At 46.0% G+C, this 20,106-nt stretch overlaps 1 protein-coding gene across 3 annotated transcripts; it reads left to right on the forward strand.

The window, feature by feature from the left end:
• The first annotated feature begins 1,949 nt into the window (after window positions 1-1,949).
• On the forward strand, window positions 1,950-18,537 carry ZNF582 (zinc finger protein 582). 3 transcript variants are annotated; one of them, XM_045987594.1, is made up of 6 exons: window positions 1,950-2,036; window positions 2,872-2,939; window positions 3,586-3,674; window positions 5,340-5,466; window positions 5,720-5,815; window positions 15,360-18,537. In XM_045987594.1, the coding sequence occupies exons 3-6, from the start codon at window positions 3,666-3,668 to the stop codon at window positions 16,679-16,681; spliced, it is 1,554 nt and encodes a 517-aa protein (XP_045843550.1). In that variant the 5' UTR covers window positions 1,950-2,036; window positions 2,872-2,939; window positions 3,586-3,665; the 3' UTR covers window positions 16,682-18,537. The 3 variants fall into 3 exon arrangements, with proteins under 3 accessions (XP_045843550.1, XP_045843549.1, XP_045843551.1); XM_045987593.1 differs by lacking the exon at window positions 2,872-2,939 and having other exon boundaries at window positions 1,963-2,036; window positions 15,360-18,536; XM_045987595.1 differs by lacking the exons at window positions 2,872-2,939; window positions 15,360-18,537 and adding an exon at window positions 6,703-7,289 and having other exon boundaries at window positions 1,963-2,036.
• Window positions 18,538-20,106: the final 1,569 nt, after the last annotated feature.

The following is a 20,106-nucleotide window of genomic DNA, read 5'->3' on the forward strand; positions in this document are numbered from 1 at the left end:
GCAAATGGCAAGGTTTCATTTTTTAAAAAAGATTTTATTTGACAGACACAGCAAGAGAGGGATCACAGGCAGGAGAAGTGAGAGAGGGAGAAGCAGGCTTCCCACTGAGCAGGGAGCCCGATGCAGCGCTGGGTCCCAGGACCCTGCGATCGTGTCCTGAACCGAAGGCAGAGGCTTAATGACTGAGCCACCCAGGCGCCCCAAGGTTTCATTCTTTTTAATGGCCAAGTAATATTCCGTTATTGTACATATCCCACCCCTTCTTTATCCATTCATCTAAATTAGGCAAAGTTTTTAGAATGCTTTATTTTTTTCAATATTTTATTAAAAAAAGATTTTGAGGGGGAGAGAGAGAGAGATGAGCGCACACACAGGGAGAAACGGGATCCCCCCTGAGCAGGGAGTCCGACTCGGGACTCGATCCCAGGACCCCAGGATCACGACCTGAGCCAAAGGTACAGGCTTAACTGACTGAGCCACGCAGGCGCCCCTGAGATTCTTATCCAGAAGCAATGTCTACCCTGGGCGTGGGGCTCGCACTCGCCGCGCGGAGGTCAGGAGGGGACAGGATGCTCTGACCGGCTGGCAGGCGCCCCTAGCACGCGGCAGCCCCTGGCAGGGTCCGCTCACCGTCCGGCTTCTCTCTGGCAGAGGACTCCTGGCACCCAGCGTTTTATTACCGCCGCGTGTGCACCTCCGAGCGGGAAAACACGGCGGCACTTTTACTGCGCTCGAGCTGAGCTTCCAGGTTAACTCAGGGGAGCGGACCCCCGGGAAGTGTGCGACGACGCAGACGCTTCGGAGCGGAGGACGCACCTGTCATCCCGTCGTGTCATTCACTTGCCAGCGACACGTCACTAGGACGTGTCCTAAGAGCAACAAGGCCAGCACCTGCGCGGGAGCGCCTGACTCCGGCGGCTCGGGGACAGCGCGGACGGGAAGGAGGCCTCGTTCCTCGGGCGCCTCCCGGGCCGGGCGAGCAGCGCGCGGGCAGCCCCGCCACGCGCGACCGCGGGGGCTCCGCTGCGCAAACACCCGGGGCTTCTCCCGCTTCCTCACGCCTAAGTCGAGCTGCGCGCAGCGCCAGAGGACGTGACCGAGCTGCCACCCCCAGCGGGAGGCTCGACAGCTCTGGCGGACGCGCGGGGATGGGCGGGACTGCGGCTCTCCACGGCCCACACCGGCGCGGGGATCGCTAAAATCGACGGTGAAAACGGGGTCTGGAGCCTTTCGGCTCACCCCGCGCTCTCCTTCCTGAACCACGTTTGCTTGGAAACAGACGGTAACGGGTAAAAGTAGCGCTCAGGGGCGCCTGGGTGGCTCCGTGGGTTAAGCCACTGCCTTCGGCTCAGGTCATGATCTCAGGGTCCTGGGATCGAGCCCCGCATCGGGCTCTCCGCTCGGCGGGGAGTCTGCTTCCTCCTCTCTCTCTCTCTGCCTGCCTCTCTGCCTACTTGTCATCTTTGTCTAATAAGTAAATAAAATCTTTAAAAAAAAAAAAAAGTAGCTCTCAGATCAGCCCGGGCTTTTTCCCTCCTCAGAACCTTCTGGTAAAACGACTGCTCCGCGGAAGTGACGACTGACTAAATGACATTTCACAGACGCTGCGACCGTCTCCCACGAGCGTGTACCCAGCGTGGGCCGGTACCAGCCACACCCAACGACGCCCGTCGCCCCGCCACCAGAGAGCCGAGCGCGTGCACACACGCACGCGACGCGCACACACTGGCCCGGGGACCCCAGACTGCAACGCGCCCCCTCGAGCACTAGGCGCCGCCACACGCGCCCGCGCCCCGCCCACCCCAAAGCACGGTGAGATCCGGCCTTGAGGCTCGGCTGTGCCTTCGCGCCTGGAGACTACGTTTCCCAGAAGAGACTGCGGCGACGACCCACTCGCGAGGCAGCATCGGCGGTGCTTTGTGCGCCTGCGCCATCTTCCGGCTCCAGGCGGCGGGCCCGCGGATATCGAGGAGGAAACGCAGCCGGGGCTCCGCGGAGCGTGGTCACGGTGGCACCTGAATCCGAGGAGGCGGCAGGTGAGGGGCTTTGGAGCTTGCCAGGCTCACCGGGGTCCCCGCGGGAGCGGGTGCCACGGCCGGGCGGGTCTCGGCCTGGGAAGAACCCGAACGTCTCGCCCCAGCGTCGGTCTCCAGCTTCCCGGGCTCTGGACTACATTTCCCGTCGGCCTCCGCGGCGCGCGCTCGCCGCGAGCGCCCCCTTTCCGCGTCCAGGCTCATAGCCCGGTTGTCCGGACCGCTTAGGTGGGTGTGAAGGGTCCCCGACTCCCAGAAATGCTGGTGGATATTTACAGCCTTTCCTACGCGTGACTTTTGCTTTTTTTTTTTTTTTTAATGTGGAACAAAATCTTGTTTCATGACATTCTCAAACAGTTGCAAAGACTTCAAAATATTGAGCACGACTCGTTCAGAAGCCCAGGCTTCAATTTGAGACCATTTTAGATGATCTCGTACTTTTACAAGTTGTGTTCGACAGCGGGGAAATGGGTCGCTCGTGTCATAAGATATGATAAATCTGCTACAGATAATGCTCGGGCAGTGGTCACAATAAGAAAAAGTGTCTGTTACCTGTTCAGGAGCGATCCGGGACTTCAATAGAAGTAATTACTTCAGTAGAGGTAAATATTTGGAACGTGCCGGGCGTTGTTGTGCGTTCCTTTGTAGAACACTGCTCGTCTGACGACGAGCTCGCCAAGTGCTTGAATGACATCGTTCTTCATACTTGGATTCTTTTTTTCCATTTCTGTTTTTAAGCCCATGTGCCACCAGGTGAGGGGTTTGACCTCTTTTGCAGAATGTTCTCATGTAGCGTAAAGACACCCTTGTTAACGTTTCCCCACATCATTTTCGACAGTTGTCGGTGTTCCCTCATGAGGCTCTGCCAACAGTGATTCAACCAGCTGCCTACTTGTGGGCTTTTAGGTACTCATTTTTGTTCTGTTTTCCAGTAAATTTTGTGCACACAGCTTTGCTCACTGTTCGTCTCTGTGCAGGAGCACATTTATTTGATGGTAATGGAGCCATCTAATCTGCCCATTGCAACCACACGCCCTCTGTGGGCTCAAGGCAGGGTCCACAAAGTGATGTCCACCAGGCCTTAGGTAGGGCTGTAAGGTTCTTCGTGAATTTGGAAGTTGGGTAAGGAGCCAGGGAGGTGTTACACTGGGGACATGAGACAGTTAAAGGGTCTACTATTTCTGGGAAGGCTTCAGTGTGGGCTGGGCTGATGCCGATTAGGCAGACTGTGCTCCCTGGCCTGAGGACAGCCTTGCTTGGCCTTGGGACACCATGTGGTCTTAGTCACTGGACCAGGACTGAGCATCCCCATCACAGATCTGCATCAATAAGAAGGTGGGATTCTCTGGATATTTAGGGAAAGTGGGAAGAAAGGGCCACTGTCTCATTGCGACAGCTAAAGCTATGCTTCCTAGAGTTGGGTAAGGGCCACAGTGTTCCAACTCTAGTTTTTGTGGGGAGCGGGGGGTAAAAAGGTGGGGACTTGTAACCATGGCATTCTGGGAGCTGTAAGGCAAGCTTGGCTTCTCATGTTTGCTCTTTCCTCCCCCAGCTCTGCCATCTCAGGACTCTGCCCTTCCCCGAGAGAGGAACCAGGAGGAGGACACATCAGCCCATGAAATTCTTAAAGTCATGTCCCTTGTGAGTTTTAAAATCATGTAAATATTTGCTTTGTTTATCGTGAAGCCTCCCACCTGGGTTTCATCCAAGAATCCTCTCCTCGGAGCTTCCCATTTTAGGGACTAAAAAGACCAGGCAGCTAGTCTCCTCTCCCACTGCCCGCTCCTCTCTGACCAATGCCCGTGGGTTCATTCTGTGTAGCATTCTGTATCTTCTGATGGTGTGCTGTTCTGTCAGGAGGCTAGATGGAGCGGAAACCCATTTCCTTGATAAAATAAAAACCAAGGTTGGATGAAATGGAGATGAATGCTTATGAGGGATATGACATGGAAAAGCATGGGGATAGGTCTTGCTTGGTCTCAGTTTCAGTGTGAGGCACGATCTCCTGCTTTGGGAGGGACTGGTGACTGGGTGTGTAATTGAGGCTTAACTGGGTATCTGGGGGACATTAGATGCCAGATTTTAGGTCCTGTCTGAGGTCGGACAAAGAGCATTTGGGTCATTCTATAGCAGCTTCTTCAGCTTGAGAACGAGAAGGGCACAGAGGTGAGGGCATTGTGAGGTAACCTACCAGACGGGTGAATTTTTCAGAATCCTGATGGGCAGAGCTTGGAAGAGCCTTCAGAGGTCTGATCCAAACTCTGCATCTAAAATAAGAGGGTGGCTGAGTCATTTCATCGCTTGATAGAAAATCGTCCAACTAATAAGAGTAATCCTCATTTACGATTTTTCCCGTAAGGAAGAATGCTTTGATATGCTTTAACATAATGATGAACCTGTGTCTTTTTTTTTTAAGATTTTATTTATTTATTTGACAAAGAGAGAGAGAGAGATCACAAGTAGGCAGAGAGGCAGGCAGAGAGAGGGGGGAAGCAGGCTCCCTGCTGAGCAGGGAGCCCGACACGGGGCTCGATCCCAGGACCCTGAGATCATGACCCGAGCTGAAGGCAGAGGCTTAAGCCACTGAGCCACCCAGGCGCCCCTGATGAACCTATGTCTTCAACTATTTCTCAGTGTACATGAAAATCTCATTTTCCAAACTAGAAAACATTTCTTTAATAGAACATTTGAGGGTAAGTCTATCAAAAATTGTTTTCTTCTGTTGTTATTGTACAAAAGGAGAAATTACAGGTCTCTTACTGAGAATTTATGATACACCAAGGACAGAGTAGGTGACGTGCTCTGCTACCCTGCTTGTCACGAGTGGGGAAACTCCGCTTGGTTGAATTTTCATTTTCCTCTCAGATCTCTGTACAGAGCTTGGGTTTGTAGGAAAAAGGAATGCTCAAGAACATTTTGACGACATGGGTGCTGGGTGGCTCAGTGGGTTAAAGCCTCTGCCTTCGGCTCAGGTCATGATCCCAGGGTCCTGGGATCAGGCCCTGCATCGGGCTCTCTGCTCCGCAGGGAGCCTGCTTCCTCCTCTCTCTCTCTGCCTGCCTCTCTGCCTGCTTGTGATCTCTGTCTGTCAAATAAATGAATAAAATCTCAAAAAAAACATTTCGACGACACTGTTTTACTCATGCCCGCCCTCTCTGGTCACCGGCTCACACTGGAGGACTCCAGGATCTGCCTTCTTTTTCACCGGAACACCCCATTCCTGCAAAGACCTCCTCCTTCTCCTCTCATCCCGCCAAGCAGCATTTCCTTGAAATGTGCCAGTAACACACCTGCCTATTGTTTCAGGAGTCAGACCTGTTCAGGGACGTGGCCGTAGTCTTCTCCCGAGAAGAATGGGAACGGCTGGCGCCCACTCAGAGGCTTCTGTACAGAGACGTGATGCTGGAAACCTATAGCAACCTGGTCTCACTGGGTAAGACGGCCTGGCCGGCTGGTTTCTGCATTACCCTCAGCAGGTCTGTTCCTGATCCGTTTCCGGGAACCTGTAGAGTGGTCAAAGAGCAGCTCCCTGGGCTGCTGCTGCCTCTCCCCACTCCCGCGGGTGACTGTCACGTCCTCCTCTGGGCTCTCCTGCAACCGCCTCTCCTGCTCACTGACCAGGTCCTGGATCTGAGTTCGGGGGCCCAGCACCATAGCCTGGTGGCATGTTTTTTTTCCACCTCCAGGTCTTGCCGTCTACAAACCCGACGTGATCTCCTTCCTGGAGCAAGGCCGAGAGCCCTGGCTGGTAGAGGAAGCGGCAGGAAGAGGCCGGTGTCCAGGTGAGTGAGGCCAGTGTGGGAAGACAGAAGGCACCACAGGTCACCGTCTGCTGGGTGTATGAGAAAAGAGGACCTTTGAGGTAGAACATTTTCCCTCCAAGATGCCAAACTCAGAGGTCAGGTGCCAGTTACCGTCTTTTGTAGCCTGTCGGCACTTCCCTTTTTCCTGAAACATTTCTGTGTATTTGGGTCATCACTACCTCCTCATTAAACCGCCTTCAGCCTCGTTTGAGGGGATTTTCTCATTTTCTTTAAATATTGGAGCCTCTCCAGGGCTCAGACTTGGTTTTCTTCTTTCCTGTTTATTTTTCCTTCCCTCAGGATCTTCTCCATTACCATGCTTTAAATACTGTTTGTGCCTGTGTTGACCAGTACAGAGCCACTGGCCCCATGTGGCTGTTATAATTTAAATTAATTACAATTAAGTACTTTAAAAAAGATCAGTACTTCAGTTGTCCTTACGCAGGTCAAAAGTTTGGTAGGCGGTGCCTACCGCATTGGACAGTGCAGACACAGAGTGTTTCCACCCCTTCAGCTGCCTTCTCATCATACCCACTTACTTTTCACTGGGGACTTTGAACTTAATAAGTCCAGAAAGGAGTCCTTGATCCTCCCTAACAATTTGCTCTTCCCTCTTTCTTCCACACTCTAGTAATTGGATCCTCAATTCTTCTACTTGCTCAAGTCAAAAACTCTTAAAGCATTCTTGACTTTTCTCATTCGGTCTGTCAGCAAGTCCTGTTGACTCTACCTTGAAATACGGCCAGAACTTAACCACTTCTCACGATACCACTGGCACCATTCCACCCATGGCGCCATCATCTCTGGCTTGGACTGCTGCAGTAGCCTCCTCCCCATCCCTCTGCTTCTGTTCTGGCCCACTACAGTGTATTGTCCACACAGCAGCCAGAGGGAGCTCAAAACTTCAGTGCGGGTATAGTGCATCTCTGCTCAAGACCTACTAGCAAATTCCCATCTCACTCAAGAGAAAATCCAGAATCAATACCGTGGCCTGGAAGCCTCTATCTGCCATCCAATAAGATAGCCTCCAGGTACATGTGCAGTTAAATTTTAACTTTAAAATTAAATAAAATGTAACATTCCACTCCATGTAGCCTGTAGCCACATTTCAAATGCTCCGTAGCCTCGAGTCGCTAGGGGCCACCATATCAGGGCAGCATGGAACATTTTTAGCATCATAGAAAGTTCTGTTGGATTGTGTTGCTCTCTGATCGGCCTCCTGCTTCCTCTGTATGTCCTCTCCTGCTTCTCTCCTTGTGGCTCATTCCACTCCAGCCACACAAGCCTCTTTGCTATTCCTTTAATGTAGGAGTTGGCAAGTGTTTTCTCTTAAGGGCCAGACAGTAAATGTTTCAGGCCCTGTATGGTCTCCGTCACAGTTGCCTAGCTCTGCTGTGGCAGCCTGAGCGCTTGGCCAAGGCTTTGAGGCCGCAGGCGTGTCCTGCCTCAGGGCTGCTCCCTTGCTTTTCCCTCTGCCTGGGGTGTTCTCGCTCTGGACGGAGGTCCTCAGCCTCCGCAGTGTTGACACGGTGCAGGGGGGTGGGGCGCGGGCATCCAGTGGACGGTGGGGTGATTGGCAGCCTCTGTGGCTTCTACTCACTAGTTGCTAGGAATCCTCCTCCATTCAGCTGTGACAGAAATGTTCCGGATACAGCCCGATGCTGCCCAGGGGCAAAGTCTTCCCTGATGGAGAACCAGAGTTCAAGTGGGATGACACGAGACCAAGAATGTGTTGTTGGTTGATAAAGTTCCCACCGGAAACACTTTTCACCACATGCAGTGTACTGTCGGAGGTTGTCGGGTGGGGAACGAGGAACCAAACGTTACGGACGCGGTGGGTTCATCCACACGGAGGTGGTAGTTGGCCCCTGGGAGCGAGCGAAGTTTGGTGCAGAGGAGCATCAGGAGAGAAGATATGGGGGCTCCTGGGTGGCTCAGTTGGTTAAGCATCTGCCTTCAGCTCTGGTCATGATCCCAGGGTCCTGGGATCGAGTCCCGCATCCGGCTCCTTGCGGGGAGTCTGCCTCCCCCTCTGCCTGCCACTTCCCTGCTTGTGCAATCTCTCTCTCTCTTTCTCTCTCTCTCCTGCAAATAAATAAATAAAATCTTCTAAAAAAAAGAGAGAAGAAGAGAACAGTATGTGCTGCTGTATAAGCTACGGTATTCGCGGGTTCTGGGGATTCGGACTTAGTACCTTTGGGAGGCCATTCTGCCAGCCACACCGTAATGTCATTTCTGCTTTGGTGTTTGTCATTTTAGTTTGACAGCACATGTTTGATTGTTTGAGGGGCTGAGTTTTACTGACTTCTTTGTCACTGACTCTGTGGGTGTACATCATAATCAAAGAGGACGTCCCCCTTCGACATTGTACATGAGTCTTCTGTGATTTTTCCTTGCGCATTTGTGCTGCTGGCGAGGATCCCTGTGGGGTATCCTGCGTGCCAGACAGCATTTCCCAGTATCTCCCAGTGGTCATCCATTTATGCAAACAGCATCTGTTAACTGATTTTATCTTTTCGCCACTTATCTGTGTAGCCACGTTTCTCATCCACTCTGTTAGCTCTGCATCTGTTTTTGGATTTCTGGTTCTGTCTCATTAATCTCTTCGTCTGCGTGTCCAATAGCAGTTTTCATCATTGAAGGTTTTAAGTATCTGGTAGACTAGTTCCTCCTCATTATTTTTCAGAATTTTCCTGGCTCCCCTCCTTTATTTTCCCATCTGAACTTTCAAATTAGAATACCAGTTTTAAAAAAATCATGTTGTTATTCTTACTTGAGATCACAGTAAATTTACAGATTGAGGAAAAAACTTGTCTTTTTATTGATTTTAATCTCTTTAAGAGCATGATGGGTTTTTCCCTTCATTTATGTCCACCTCCTGGTAGTCTTAAGGTTTTGTTAGTATGGATCTTGTACATGGTTTATTATATTTATTGCTGGGTATTATTTTTTTATTGCTGTTTCTGGAAATGGGGCTCTATCATCGCTATTATAACCCAACCAGTTGTGTTTTGTATATGGCAGAAACCATTCACATCTTCAGATTAATTTTGTAGTTAACCCAACGTGCTGAATTTTCTCATTATTTTTTTTTTTTAAAGATTTTATTTATTTATTTGAAAGACAGAGATAGGCTGAGAGGCAGGCAGAGACAGAGAGGGGGAAGCAGGCTCCCTGCTGAGCAGAGAGCCAGATGTGGGGCTCGATCCCAGGACCCTGGGATCATGACCTGAGCCGAAGGCAGAGGCTTTAACCCACTGAGCCACCCAGGCGCCCCAGAATTTTCTCATTATTTTAAACAGTTTGAGCTTTCCAAGTAGTCAGTCAGTCACATCATCTGTAAATGATGGTAATCTTTTTGCATTTTTATAGCCCTTGGGTTTTTTTTTCTTTTGCTTGACTAGAAAACTGATTATGTAGTACCCTGAACATTGTTAATGGGGGTAGTTTACATCCTAATCATGTTCTTGACCTTAGTAGGAATGTTTTTTGTGTCTTCTCATTAAGCATAATATATCTAGGAATGAAAGAGAGAGATTTTATTTGGTTAAAGAAGCATCCGCCTTTTCATATTAAATTTTCTTTTTTTAACCTGTGAAGTCGAGTTACATGAATTGATTTCCTAATACTAAACTCCTAATATTGAATATTGAATCTAAACATTCAAATGTTGCATTTCTTGAGTCAGTTGTGGTAATTTATATTTTTTCCTGGAAAATTCTCTTTTTATTTAAAAAAAAAGTACTGTAAAATACACATAAGAAAATTCACCTTTTAAACCATTTTAAAGAGAACAGTACAGGGGCACCTGGATGGCTCAGTGGGCTGCGCATTTGACTCTTGATTTCGGCTCAGGACAAGATCTCGGGGTGGTGATCGAGCCCTGCGTCGGTCTCCATGCTCAGCGCACAGTTTGCTTGCGATTCTCTCTCCCTTTGCCCCTCCCCCTACTCGTGCTCTCTAAAGAAAGAAATAAAATCTTCAAAAATAAATACATAAGATAAAGGGAATAGTACATTGGCATTTAGTACATTCACAGTGTTGTGCACTGTCCCCATTATCTAGTTTCACAATATTTTTATCACCCTGTGGTTCTCACCCCTTTGCTGCTGGCACACGACTCTTAAACCCTTGGAGTCTCTGAGGTACTAAGTGTCTTCTTGTATGCTGATGAGATGACTGTGCTTGGGGCCACCTGGATCACTTAGGATGTGGGACTGTTTGAGAGCGAAACCAGTTTTGTAATTAGAGGGTTGGAACTCTCAGCTCCGTCCCCAAACGCTGGAGAGACTGGAGTTCTGACTGAATCACTGAAGGGCAATGATTTTAATCAATCCTGCCTATGTAATGAAGCTTCCATTTAAAAAAGTCCCTAGAGTACAGTGTTTGGAGAGCTTCTGGGTCAGGGAACACGTGGCGGTGCTGGGAGGGTGGTGTTCCTGTAGAGGGTTTGGGATCTCCAAACTCCTCGCCCTATACCTTGTTCTCTGCATTTCTTTCATCTGACTGAGCCTGAGTTATAGCCTTTGTAGTAACCTGGTAATCTAGTAAGTAAACCATTTCCTCAGTTCTGTAAGGCATTCTGTCAAATGATGGAACCCCCAGGAGGGGTGGTGGGAACCTCCAGTTTACTGGGGTGGGGGGGTAAAGGGAGCAGTGGTGGTCTGTGGCCTGAGCTCTTAACCTGTGGGATCTGATGCTCTCTGCAGGGAGACAGTGTGAAAATGGACTTAATCTGTAGGACACCCAATTGGTATCTGCTAGAGTTGGAGAATTGCTTGGTGTGAGGGAGAAACCCGCACACATTTTGTCACCAGAGGGATCAGAAGGGACGTATAGGTAGTAGTAGAGTTGTGTTGAGAAGCGTGTCTTTCCTGAACACAGCCCAGAGAAAGCCCCATACTTACTTAGTCACTCCTGGTTGCCCTCTCCCCTCAGCCAGGCAACCTGTAATCTGCTTCCTATCTCCATGGAATTGCTTCTTATGGACATTTCACATAAATGGAATCATATAATACGTGGCCTTTTGAGTCTGGCTTCTTCGTTTAGCATCATGTCCTTAAGGTTAATCCGTGTTGTAACATGTGGCAGGATTTCCTTGCATTTTAATGCACATGATTTTTTTTTCTCCATTCATCTGTCAGTGGACATTTAGGTGGCTTTTACCTCTTGGCTGCTGTGAATAATGTAGTAAACACGGGTGTTCAGGTGTCTCTTTCAGATTCTCTCAGTTCTTTGGGATGTATACTCAAGTAGACTTTCTATATCATATGGTAATTCTATATTTAGAACTCTCCATACTGTTTGTTTTTTTTAAAGTTATTTCTTTTTTAGTAATCTACACCCAACATGGGCTCAAACTCATGACCCTGAGATCAAGAGTTGCGTGTTCTTTTAAATGAGCCAGGAGGTGCCCCTCCATACTGTCATTTTCTTTCCTTCCTTTCTTTTTTTAAAGATTTATTTATTTATTTTTAGAGCGTGAAAGCTTACGTGAGAGCTGCTGGGAGGCGCTGAGGGAGCGAATCTTTGCTGAGCAAGGGGCCTGACGTAGGGCTTGATCCTCAGATCACAACCTAAGCCAAAACCCAAGTTGGATGCTTAGCCGACTGAGCCACCCAGGTGCCCCTCCATACTGTATAGTGATGGCACCGTTTACATTCCCACAATCAGTGCACAGTGGTTCCAGTTTCTCCAAATCCTCATCAACACCTGTTGCTTTCTGTTTTGTTTTGTTTTGTTTTTAAAGATTTTATTTATTTATTTGACAGACAGAGATCACAAGTAGGCAGAGAGGCAGGCAGAGAGAGAGGAGGAAGTAGGCTCCCCGCTTGAGCAGAGAGCCCGATGCGGGGCTCGATCCCAGGACCCCAAACCATGACCTGAGCCAAAGGCAGAGGCTTTAACCCACTGAGCCACCCAGGCGACCCTGTTTTGTTTTGTTTTGATAGTGACCATCCTAATGGCTTTGTAGCCTTATCTCATTATAGTTTTGATTTGCATTTCTCTAATGATTAGTGATGCTGAGCATGTTTTCATATGCTTCTTTGCCATTTGTATACCTTCTTTGGAGAAATGTCTATTCAAGTTCTTTGCCAATTTTTGAATAGGGTAGTTTTTTGTTGTTGAATTGTAGGTGTTCTTTGTATATCCTGGATAGTAACCTGTTGTCAAATACATGATTTAGAAATATTTTCTCCTTTTCCTTTTCTGAAGGTATACCTTTTTTTCTTTTCTTCTTTTTTTTTTTTTTTCACTTTGCTGACTATTTCCTTTGATGCATGAAAGCTTTTACATTTGAGGCAGTCTCATTTGTCTATTTTTGCTTCTGTTACCTGGCCTTTAGTGCCTTATCCAAGAAATCATTGCCAAATGCAATGTCGTGACATTGCACATTCTCCCTGTGCTTTCTTCTAGGAAGTCACATTTTTAGGTCTTACATTTAGGTATTTAATCCATTTTGAGTTAATTTTTGTATATGATGTAAGGTAAGGGTCCTGCTTCCTTCTTTTGCATGTGGATATCCAGTTTCTTCAGAATCATTTGTGGAAGAGACTGTCCTTTCCTCATTGTGTTGTCTTGGCTCCCTAGCAAAGATCATTTGACCATATGCATGGAGGTTTATTTCTGGGCTCTCTCTTCTCTTCCATTTGTCTATATATCTGGACTTTATGCTAGTACCACACTGTTTTGATTACTTTGGCTTTGTAGTATGTTTTGAAATCAGGAAGTGTGAGACCTCCAACTTTGTTCTTTTTCAAGATTATTTTGACTGTTGGGATCCCTTCAGGTTCATATGAGTAAACTAAAATATCTTTTTTTTTTTTTTAAAGATTTTATTTATTTGACAGAGAGATCACAAGTAGGCAGAGAGGCAGGCAGAGAGAGGAAGGGAAGCAGACTCCCCACTGAGCAGAGAGCCCGATGCGGGGCTCGATCCCAGGACCCTGAGATCATGACCTGAGCCGAAGGCAGAGGCTTTAACCCACTGAGCCACCCAGGTGCCCCAAGTAAACTAAAATATCTTGATGCTGAGACTATATGTTAGATTTTTAGACATATTTCTTCGGTTGTTGGAAACAGTGACTACTAATGCTAAGTAATGAACTTTACAGTACTCTGCCAGTCTCTGTCAGGAAAACGTTAAGTTAATACAGAAGAGACCTCACTATTTTTGTTGCAATTTTGCAACTTAATAGGGAGCTGAACAGAAGCCAGAAGTCAGAAAATTGTGACTGTCAGTATTACCTTTGGATGCTTCCAACACAGTATATGGTTAGGGATGGCTTAATTTAGATGAGTGGGAAAGGGCTCATATAATAAACAATATCATACTCTGCCATAAATCAACACAACTGTGTCAGATGTCTGTGATAGAAAAATGGAAAAAGTGGTGTTCTAGAGAGAGGAGTGTTTTTAGTGGCCTGTTCTTGGAGGCAGCCAGGGTTTTTTCCCACATTGCCCAAAAAACAAGTAATGTGCCTTACTTTAATTCCTAAAACCAAATTCCCATTTGGGCATAGGTAAGCGTTCCCAAATTTGTCTTCTGTTTCTGCCAGGCTGGCTTTAAGGGCCCATGTTCCACTGCGGTCTTCTGGTTGTCATTTAAAGGATGGTGGGCGGATGTTGCTCGTCATTGAGTAGGTCAACCACTAATTCACGGGTTGCCATCATCGTGGCTGATTCAGAATCTCTCTCACCAGAATTACCAGACCACAGTGAATAGACCCAGAACCTTCCTTCTGAACAACCACACATGGTGTCTGAAAAAAAATATCTATACTTTGTGTCCTCTTCACGTAGTCTTATTCTTACAACTTCACATGGACGCGTTGGGGTTATAGTACGAGTTTTTGAGATGACAGCAGCGTCATTCCCACAAACTGATATTTCTTTCATAGACTCTTCATCATGTTTCATTGTCAAACTAATTTTTTATTTTAGGAGTTTTTCCTTAATACTTTCACAGATAACCAAGTGAATAATGTTCTGTGGTATGCCACCATATGAAGCAGACCTGTTCCTATAAAGTCTTCTTTGGTCATCTGCCTACTACACTTTTTTTTTTTTCTTTTAAAGATCTTATTTATTTATTTGGCAGAGAGCACAAGCAGAGGGGGCGGCAGGCGGAGGGAGAGGCAGGCTCCCCACTGAGCAGAGAGCCCGATGTAGGACTCCATCCCAGGACCCTGGGGTCATGACCCTAGCTGAAGGCAGTTGCATAACTGGCTGAGCACCCCTGGGCACTCCTGTCTGCTACATTTTATAAGCACATTCAAAAGCACCCATTTGCTCTCCCCACAGTTCCTTGCATTAAGCTCTAACTAATTCTTTATTAGCCAAATGGGATCGGTTGCTGTGATTACATAAAACAGGCTGCTGCAGCTGAAAGCACGTCATAGCTAAAACCAGGATCGAGTACACCATTTGACTTTTCCTTGCAGTCGGAATAGGCAGCAAAGAATGTTGCTCCAAATAACTCGCCCCATTAAATTGGGGCCTGATCTTCTAAACAAGGAACAGAGCCCTTCTTTTTCCAGGGTCACATTTAGGCAATGGAAAGGTCCCGGAGAGGCTGGTTTAGACCACCAGGTCTAAGCCATGGTATTCAGTTGAACTTCAGAGATAGAAAACATCACAGCAGGACACCACAACTGTGTTACTGTAGCTCCCGGTGGAGAGGCGAGACCAGCCTCCCTTCCTACCACTTCCCCTCGCAAGCGGATGTGCTGTCGTGTACCCCCTGCCAGATGAAGATCCAGCCACCCTTCCCCATCATTTTTAAAAATCTCTTTATGGAGGTGTAATTTATAGTCAATAAAATGCATATATTTTAAGTACAATATTTTGATGAGTTTGGACTCATCTATACACTTGGCATAACTGTAACCACAGACTAGAGAACACTGTCATCTCCCTGAAAAGTTCCCTTGTGCTTCTTCCACATGACTGCTCGTTTTCCCAGCCCCAGGCACCCGGTGATTTCGTCTGTCACTCTAGATTGTATGTGTTCTCCAGGGGTTCATAGAAACATTCATTTTTTTAAAAGGATTTTATTTCTTTATTTGACAGAGAAAGACACAGAGAGGGAACACAAGCAGGGGTAGTGGGAGAGGGAGAAGCAGGCTCCCCGCTGAGCAGGGAACTGGATGCGGGACTCAATCCCAGGATCCCGGGATCATGACCTGAGCCGAAGGCAGACGTTTAACCCACTGAGCTACCCAGATGCCCCGAAACATTCATTTAAAAAAAAAAACAAAAAACACATGGTTCCGAGGTGATTCTGATCCACACTAACACTTTGGATCTAGTCTTATAACCTCCCTCTGACTACTTCATCTCAATTTATGGTATTTCCTCTGTCTCTGTTCTACTTACCCATTTTCTAATTGCCCAGCCACATTCAAGCGCTTATAGGTATAATCATGGGTTTAAGTTTTCTGGTTTTCACTACAGAAGTTCCTTTTTCTGGAAATGGGAAAAAAACCACATACTTGGTTTTTTGTTTTCCTGTTTTTTTCAGTCTCGGAGTCCCAGTGTGATAGCCAGGCTTCCTCCCCAGAGCAGCACATTTATGAAATGCAGTTGCCACAGTGGGAGATAATGGAAAGCCTTACAAGTTACAGACTTGAGTGCTCGAGGTTCCAAGATGATTGGGAATGCAGAAGCCAGTTTGACGAACAACAGGGAAATGTGGATGGACATCTGAGTCAAGTGGTGATCAATCATGAAGAAATACCCACTTTAAACCAACAAGCATCCTTTCCTTTTTATCAGAAAATTCATCCTGAAGAAAAACCTTACGAATATAACGAATGTAGAAAAGACTTCTGGCAGGAAGACTTCCTTATTAATCATCAAGGCATTCATGCTAATGAGAAACCCTATAAATGTAAGGAATGTGGCAAGGCCTTTAAATACGGCTCACGACTAATTCAACATGAGAATATTCATTCTGGCAAGAAGCCCTATGAATGTAACGAATGTGGAAAGGCCTTCAATTCTGGCTCAAATTTCATACAACATCAGAGAGTTCATACTGGTGAGAAGCCTTATGAATGTAAGGATTGTGCAAAGGCCTTTAGCCGAAGCTCACAGCTGATTGAACATCAACGAATTCATACTGGTGAGAAACCCTATCAATGTAAGGAATGTGGCAAGGCCTTCAACAGGATCTCCCATCTTAAAGTACATTATAGAATTCATACTGGTGAAAAACCCTATGCATGCAAGGAGTGTGGGAAGACCTTTAGTCATCGGTCTCAGCTGATTCAGCATCAGACTATTCATACAGGCAAGAAACTCTATGAATGTAAGGAATGTGGGAAGGCCTTTAACCAAGGCTCAACGCTTATTAGACATCAGAGAATCCATACTGGTGAGAAACCCTATGAATGCAAGGCATGTGGGAAGGCCTTCAGGGTGAGCTCACAACTGAAGCAACATCAGAGAATTCACACTGGAGAGAAACCCTACCAATGCAGAGTCTGCAGTAGGGCTTTCAAACGGGTCTCACATCTTACTGTACATTACAGAATTCATACGGGTGAGAAGCCGTACGAGTGTAAGGAATGCGGGAAGGCCTTCAGTCACTGCTCACAACTGATTCAGCATCAGGGGATTCATACTGAGGGAAAATCCTGTGACTATAAGGGACGTGGGAGGACTTTACATCATGATTCAACTACTGTTCAGCATCAGAGAATGCGTAAGAAGGAAACCCAAAGGAATATAATAAATGTAGAAAAGCCTTCCATCAGCACTTATCCTTTACTAATCATCAGAGAGTTTATGTTAGCAAGCAGCCATATCAGTGGAAGCAATGGGGAGAGCCCATTAGCTTAGGCAAGGCCCAACTTACTCCTTGTATTTTGGAGAAAGACTTGAAAAATGTACTGCAAACAGGAATGCCTTCAAGCTGTCCTTTATCCTGAGTCGTAAGGTTCATAATGAAAAATCTATGGTTATAAATTGTTTAGACCATGATTATTAAAGAAGCAAGGGAAGGTTGAAAAACATTTCGTCTCTGACATATTACAGGATCACATTTTTTAACCGCACTGTAATAACTTTAACAACAGCCAAAAGTTTTTTGTTTTTTTTTTAAAGATTCTATTTATTCGTCTGTCAGAGTGAGCGAGCGAGCACAGGCAGAGGGAGAAGCAGGCTCCCTGCTGAGCAAGGAATCCAATGCAGAACTTGATCCCAAGACCCTGGGGTAATGACCTGAGCTGGACGCAGATGCTTAACCGACTGAGCCACCGAGGCATCCCAATAACAGCCAAAAGTTTTAATTTTCTTGGTGATTAGAAAGAAAACCCACCCAAATTACTCTTGGGTTCAACTTTTTTTTTTTTTAAAGTAGGCACCACACCCAATGTGGACCTCAAACTCACGACCCTGAGATCAAGAGTCACATACTCTACTGACTAAGCCAGCCAGATTACCCCATACTCTTGGATTAATAAAGAAATAAATCATGCAGATTATCATGCATGATAATGAAAAGAACTACCATTGAGAGATTCACATTCCAGGAGTTGTAGGATGTGGACAAGGTTACTCAGAAGAATTTGTATGGTTTTTAAATGCATGCAAAGCATGAAAACCTGAAAGATTATCCTCAAATATATTAAGTGTACTATTTAAGAAGCCAGAAAAGACAGTCCCAAACACTAAGGCGATGAAAGAACAAATTGGTACAAAATAAAAATAATGAAATTAGAAACTGGTTATCTTACAATAATCTCAGTTTTTATTTCTCCCTGACCCAAGAATAAACAAAATTTAAGCTAGTACTTCTCGATTTCCATGTTGTTTTAGATTATCTTTCATCACTCCTGTCTCAAACAGAAGGGGCTGGTTGGCTACATAGCACCCATACCCGATTCCCTTTCCTACTGGCAGCATCTGTGTCTTGCCTTATACTCTGATGATATCAGATGCGAACTTTTCAGTCTCTTCTGCAGCTCAGGATGGCCTGTATGTTCTAGGGATCTGTAGGGGCTTCTGGGAAAGATTTTCCTCATTCAGAAGAGACAGATCTATTAGGAAGACTCCCTCTCCTCTCACCTGCTTTTAAATATTCTCCTGTGAGAACATAATGCCCGGAGCTGTTGTAGCCATGTTGGAACCAAAAGGAGAAAACTGAGGAGCTCAGAGAAGCTGACCCAGAGCCACCAGGCCAATTCTGGAGCTCTGTGAAGCCTCGTTATGTTTAAAACAAAAACAACAACAACAAAAAAAACCCTTCATTGCTGAAATTACTTTTAGTTGTTTTGTAAACATGTAGCCAAAACCATCCTAAATTATGTAACTTCAAATTTTATTTTACTATGATTGGTAAATGTGGCCTGAAAATACCTACTTCTTTGAATTTGACATTTCTCCTGGTGGCTAGATAGAGGATGGATTTTTGTATATATTCTGTAACACTGAAAAAGAGTATATATTCTACTTTTCTTGGTTATAAGATTCTGTTTAAGCCAGTGAACTATAATGATAAAATCCTCCAGGTTCTTAGGTAATTTGGTACACTGGATCAGAATTTCCTAAAATTAATTTTTTAAACCCAAATCTTGAATTTTCACAGATTTTTACTTTTTAATTTATGTTGCTGGATTTTTAAAGACCTGCAACTTGACCTCTATTGATGAATTGTACCTTTTATCATTATATAATATCCTACTCTGCCAAGTGTAGGGGTTGACAAACCAAATCTGGCCTGCTGCCTGTTTTATAAATAAAGCTTTATTGGAACACAGCCATGCTCATTTATTTACACATCTTCTACTGCTTTTGCACTGTTGCTTTTGCAACAGCACAACTGAGTGGTTGCAACAAAGACTAACCACAAAGTCTATATTGACTGGCCCTTCAGATAAAAAGTTTGCCAACCCTGGCCTAGTGAGATCCTTTGGCATTTTATTTCCATACTGGGTAACACTACTAATAATGATTTGTCTTTGTTCACCTGGTACATTTTTGCTCATCCCTTATTTTCAACCCCTGTCATTTCAGTTATTTCTTAAAACTGGAAAAAAGAAACAGCTGATTTTTAAAAATTCAAAGTATGATTTTTTTGGTATAAAATTCATTTTTTAAAAAGATTTTATTTATTTGACAGATCACAAGTAGGCAGAGAGGCAGGCAGAGAGAGGGGGAAGCAGGCTCCCCACTGAGCAGAGATCCTGATGCAGAGCTTGATGCCAGGACCCTGAGATCGTGACCTGAGCCGAAGGCAGAGGCTTTAACCCACTGAGCCACCCAGGCACCCCTAAAATTCACATTTTGATGTAATTCAACCTCATCTCTTTCATTTTACATTGTATGTCCTATCTGTGTTATTTTGGTCTTTCCCTTTCCTTATGTTGCCTGATTATTTCCCCTTTTGCTAAGTTGGAATGTCCCACTGTGCTTAGGTAGTGGTTATCTCCCTTTTCTTTTCTTTTTCTTCTTCTTCTTTTAGGTTATTTATTTGAGAGAGAGTGAGAGAGGAGAAAGGGTCAGAGGGAGAAGCAGACTTCCCGCTGAGCAGGGAGCCCGATGCAGGACTCGATCCCAGGACTCCCAAGATCATGACCTGAGCTGAAGGCTGTTGCTTAACCAATTGAGCCACCCAGGTGTCCCTCTCCCCATTCTTAATCATTATTTGGGCAGAACGAAAGCAATATTAAACCTCCTCACCCACCATTAATTGCCTTTGCCACTCTCCTCCAAGAAGAGAACGCTCTTGCTTTCTTTCTCCTTTCCTTCACAGCTTATCCTTTCACATTTCCTCCATTTCACTAACATAAACTGAGTCTGAAGCCTTTAGTTTTGCTCTTATGTCATTTATTTGATGCCTACATTACTTTCTGCCAGACCCACTCATGATTTCCATTTCAACTTAAATATACTCAGGTAGTGGTGCCTAGACGGTTTAATCAGTTAAGCTTCTGCCTTAGGCTCAGATTATGATCTCGGGGTCTTGGGATCGAGCCCCACATTGGGCTCTCTGCTCAGTGGGGAGTCTGCTTCTCTCTCTCCCTCTGTGCTCCCTTGCTCTCTGTCTCAAATAAATAAAATCTTTTAATTTTTTTTAAAGATTTTATTTATTTGACAGATAGAGATCACAAGTAGGGAGAGAGGCAGGCATAGAGAGAGAGAGAGAGGAGGAAGCAGGCTCCCTGCCAAGCAGAGAGCCCGATGCGGGGCTCGATCCCAGGATGCTGGGATCACGACCTGAGCGAAAGGCAGAGGCCTAAATCACTGAGCCACCCAGGTGCCCC

Source organism: Meles meles, chromosome 19, assembly GCF_922984935.1.
Source record: "Meles meles chromosome 19, mMelMel3.1 paternal haplotype, whole genome shotgun sequence".
Taxonomy (NCBI): Eukaryota; Metazoa; Chordata; class Mammalia; order Carnivora; family Mustelidae; genus Meles; species Meles meles.

Coding starts and splice junctions, on each gene's coding strand:
- ZNF582 (XM_045987594.1), top strand. Junction 5,467..5,719: donor TAGCAACCTGGTCTCACTGG/GTAAGACGGCCT, acceptor TTCCACCTCCAG/GTCTTGCCGTCTACAAACCC. Junction 5,816..15,359: donor AGGAAGAGGCCGGTGTCCAG/GTGAGTGAGGCC, acceptor TGTTTTTTTCAG/TCTCGGAGTCCCAGTGTGAT.